General features: G+C 38.0%; 1 protein-coding gene across 1 annotated transcript; it reads left to right on the forward strand.

Annotated features, from left to right (window-relative positions):
- The first annotated feature begins 1,359 nt into the window (after positions 1–1,359).
- On the forward strand, positions 1,360–4,301 carry LOC133335345 (membrane-bound alkaline phosphatase-like). Its single transcript, XM_061543629.1, has 3 exons — positions 1,360–1,414; positions 1,549–2,714; positions 3,975–4,301. Exons 1-3 carry the CDS (start codon positions 1,360–1,362, stop codon positions 4,299–4,301), a joined length of 1,548 nt encoding a protein of 515 aa, XP_061399613.1.
- The last annotated feature ends 557 nt before the right edge of the window (positions 4,302–4,858 follow it).

Below are 4,858 nucleotides of genomic sequence, written 5' to 3' on the forward strand. Positions count from 1 at the left end.
TACTCTACAAGACGCTGATACTACCCGTGCTCTTATATGGATCTGAAGCATGGGTACTTACGCAAGCAGATGAGGCAGCTCTTGGAGTGTTTGAGAGAAAAATTCTCCGAAAGATCTATGGGCCAATCTGCGTTGACGGTGAATATCGCGAGTCGAATGAACCATGAGTTTTACCAGCTATTCGCGGACATCAACATTGTTAGACGTATTGAGCTGCAGCGGCGACTACGTTGGCTAGGTCATGTTGTGAGAATGGATGTAGATGCCCCAGGCCAGAAAGGCACATAAAAGCGAACCAGCTGATGGTTCGCGCAGAAGGGGAAGGCCAAGAATACGTTGGAAAAATCGAATCGAAAACAGTATCGCCGAAAATGGTCTTTCAAATTGGAAAAACGGCGCAAAAGACCGACGCGTCTGGAAATCTTTTCTAAGCTCGGCTTATGGAACGAACGTTCTGTCACAAGCCAGGTAAGTAAGTAATTTTCAAAAGGTCTATCAAAGGCGTGGATTTTTAAAAGACTATTTTTCAAAAAAAAAATTTTTAAGGTGTACCAAAGGCGTGATTTTTCAAAAATATGTTTTCAAGGGCCTATCAAAGGTGTGGTTTTTCAAAAATATGTTTTCAAGGGTCTATCAAAGGCGTGGTTTATCAAAAATATGTTTTCAAGGGTCTATCAAAGGCGTGGGTTTTTCAGAAATATGTTTTCAAGGGTCTATCAAAGGAGTGGACCTTTGAAAAACCACGCCGTAGATAGACCTTTGAAAAGCCACGCCTTTGATAGACCTTTGAAAATATAAATTTTAAAAAATCTGTGCTTATATATTATAAGTTTTTTTAATATTCCAACCTGGCCTCCCCAGTATATTCTTATTCCTGGAAATCTATTAATACATTTTTCACCCAAAAAAAATTATTAATAAACTGTAGTCTTTAGTATCTGGGGAACTACAAAATAAATCTCAAGTGATTTTACACAATTTTTTTTTTCAAATCAAAAACTCCGATAAGATTTTAGTTCTCCGATTATAGACAACTTAATGCATAACAATAACAATAAACAAAATCAATAATTATTTATGAAGCGTTTAGTGTCCACAAGTGATCGAACAAATTTGAAATGAACTGCAGCTACTGCTGAGTGAGGTGACCACCATTGTTTATAAAAACCTCTTCTCATGGCGGTAATTGAAATCAGTCGGTAATTAACGTTTAAAGCGGACAGGTGCGAATTGGCGAGAGAGAGACAATCCGCTAAGGTGTTTCGGCGGGTTTTATTTTTGTTTGTGATATAAAAGAAACTGGTTTTTGTTGTGAATGAGCAAATAAATAAAAAATAGACAACAACAAAAAATACAAAAATGCATTTGTTTATGTTGCTGACATTAGCAGCTCTGGCTGTGGGCAGTAGAATTGGTAAGGCAGTATAAAGTTCACAATTCTTTACTGAGAATCAGATTATTTATATATAAACAATTTTGAAATATTTTTTTTATTAATTTTGTCTATATATTTTGTAATCATTTTTAATATTTTTTTATTTTTTCCAGATGAAACCCATCCTCATCTAAATCACTTGAAATCAAATAAACCCGACACCATCCGAAACCCAAATGAATTGGATTCGGAATATTGGTACGACAATGCCCAAGCGTATTTACAACAAAAACTACAACAACAAACTAATTTAAACTTAAATAAAGCCAAAAATGTTATACTCTTTTTGGGTGATGGTATGTCCGTTCACACCCTGACCGCTGTACGTTCCTATATGGGTGATGCCTCCAAACAGCTGGTCTTTGAAAAATTTCCCTATGTTGGGTTATCAAAAACCTTCTGTGTTGATAAACAAGTTCCTGATTCAGCCTCCACTGCCACGGCCTATTTAAGTGGTGTCAAGGGTAATTACGGCACTATCGGTGTTAATGGCCAAGTACCCCGCTTTGATTGTGACTTGGGTCAGGATAAGTCATTGCACACCGAAAGTATTGCCAAATGGGCTCAAGATGCTGGAAAGAAAACTGGCCTGGTGACAACGGCCCGGGTAACCCATGCCTCCCCTGCCGGTGTCTATGCGCACACGGCCAATCGTGAATGGGAACATGATGGCAAGATTCGTGACAATGGATGTGACTCCGTGGCCAATGTGGACATTGCCCGGCAGCTGGTGGAATGGGATGTGGGCTCGCAGTTAAATGTCATTATGGGTGGTGGACGTCGCAATTTCCTCAATGAAAGTGTTGTTGATGAGACTGGCATTCCTGGAAATCGTACCGATGGTCGTAACCTCATCGAAGAATGGCTGAAGCGTAAGGAAGTTGAAAATAAAAAGGCCGCCTATGTTTGGAATAAAAAGGATATGGAAAATTTGATTAGCCAGGATGTGGATTATGTTTTGGGTTTATTTGCCCCCTCACATTGTCCCTATCATGGAGATTTGGAACGTTTGGGTCTGCAGGATGATATACCTTCGCTGAGTGAAATGACCGAAGCGGCCATTAGGCAATTGGAAAAGTCGGATAAGGGATATTTTTTATTTGTGGAAGGTGCCAAAATTGATATGGCCCATCATGACACGAGGGCTAGGAGGAGTATGGAAGAAACTGAGGAATTTAATCGAGCTGTGGAAGTGGCCTTGAACATGACTAACGGCGATGAGACACTTATTGTGGTGACTTCCGATCATTCACATACCATGACCATTAATGGGTATCCGGTGAGTAAAACAGTGGATTTTTTAAAAATATTTTTGGGGGTCATCATCAGACGTGGATTTTTAAAATAATTTTTGAAGGATCGCCAACAAGCGTGGATTTTTGAAAATTAATTTTTCAAGGATCGGCAACAGGCGTGGATTTTTAAAAATTAATTTTTCAAGGATCGCCAACAGGCGTGGATTTTTGAAAATTAATTTTTCAAGGATCGCCAACAGGCGTGAATTTTTGAAAATTAATTTTTCAAGGATCGCCAACTGGCGTGGATTTTTGAAAATTAATTTTTCAAGGATCGCTAACAGGCGTGGATTTTTGAAAATAATTTTTTCATGGGCGTGGGTCGCCAAAAGACGTGGATTTTTAAAATAAGGCGTGGGTTTTGAAAATATTTTTTTCATGGGCGTGGGTCGCCAAAAGGCGTGGATTTTGAAAATAAATTTTTCAAGGGACTGTAAAGGCTTGGGTCGCCAAAAGGCGTGGATTTTGAAAATAAATTTTTCATGGGCGTGGGTCGCCAAAAGGCGTGGATTTTGAAAATAAATTTTTCAAGGGACTGTAAAGGCTTGGGTCGCCAAAAGGCGTGGATTTTTAAAATTAATTTTTCAAGAGCCTGTAAAGGCGTGGGTCGCCGAAAGGCGTGGATTTTAAATTTAATTTTTTTTCAAAGGCCTGTAAAGGCGTGGGTCGCCAAAAGGCGTGGATTTTTAAAATTAATTTTTCAAGGGCCTGTAAAGGCGTGGGTCGCCAAAAGGTGTGGATTTTTAAAATTAATTTTTCAAGGGCCTGTAAAGGCGCGGGTCGCCAAAAGGCGTGGATTTTTAAAATTAATTTTTCAAGGGCCTGTAAAGGCGTGGGTCGCCAAAAGGCGTGGATTTTTTAAATTAATTTTCAAGGGCCTGTAAAGGCGTGGGTCGCCAAAAGGCGTGGATTTTTAAAATTAATTTTTCAAGGTCCTGTAAAGGCGTGGGTCGCCAAAAGGCGTGAATTTTTAAAATAAAATTTTCAAGGGCCATATAGAGGTGTGGATTTTTTAATGAGTTTTTCAAGAGGCCTATAGAGGCGTGGATATTTTTAATTAGTTTTTCAAGATCCTTATAGAGACGTGGATTTTTAAAATTAATTTTTGAAATGCCTGTAGAGGGTTGGATTTTTAAAATTAATTTTTCAAAGTCTAGTAGAGGGTTGGATTTTTAAAAGTCCTTTTTATGGGTCACCTGCTTAGCAATGACTAACTAAATACTTTTTCTTTATTTTTTTTTCAGTCCCGCAATGCCGACATTTTGGGTCTCAATGAAGATAAGGCCGCTGATGGTTTGCCCTATACCATCATCGCCTATGCCAACGGCCCTGGTTATGAGAAAACTTTCTCCGCTAAAAAAGGTCGCAAAGACCTAAGCGACAAAGACTTCACCGATCCCAAACGTAAATATATGGCCGCAGTGCCATTGGAATCGGAGACACATGGTGCCGATGATGTTGCCATTTTTGCCCAGGGTCCATTGGCCCATTACTTTAGTGGTAATTATTTACAAACTCACTTGCCCATGTTAATGGCTAGGGCAGCAAAAATTGGTCCATTTGCCTGGTAATCGAACGAAAGCAACAACAATAAAGTGAATACAAATTCAATAGCAATTATGTGATATAGTAGTTTTTTATACATTACAGAGAGAGAGAGAGAGAGAGAGAAAGAAAATAAATTGATATATTTTATTTATGTAATCCAATAGGAAAAAATACATATATATTTGCATTTTTTGTTATTACTCACACCACCACCAGCAAACATCCTTGGGCAGTGGAAAGTGCAAAAGAAGGTATTTGGAATAAAAAAAGATTCTAGGATTTAATTAAATTTATTCATAGCAAAAAAATGCACAGGTGATTTTGTGAAACAAGGTAAAATACCAAATAGCTTAAGTACTATTTAATCAAAAAATCTCAATTTTTTTTAAATTAAGGGGACCCCCCCCCATTCTCGGTGTCAAAAAATTTTTTGATTTAATTCGTTTCTACTCTAATTCTAGAATGTTCTTACAAAATTTCAAGTGAAAATCTCAAGAACTCTTGAAGATATAGCCGATTTATTATGTCAGCATCAAGTGATGGATAAAGGGCTTTTCAAAGTTTAAACGTGTTTTTCTCA

The sequence above is a fragment of the Musca vetustissima genome, unplaced genomic scaffold (assembly GCF_032173495.1).
Source record: "Musca vetustissima isolate MV318-11 ecotype Yass unplaced genomic scaffold, APGP_CSIRO_Mvet_v1 utg63273, whole genome shotgun sequence".
NCBI lineage: Eukaryota > Metazoa > Arthropoda > Insecta > Diptera > Muscidae > Musca > Musca vetustissima.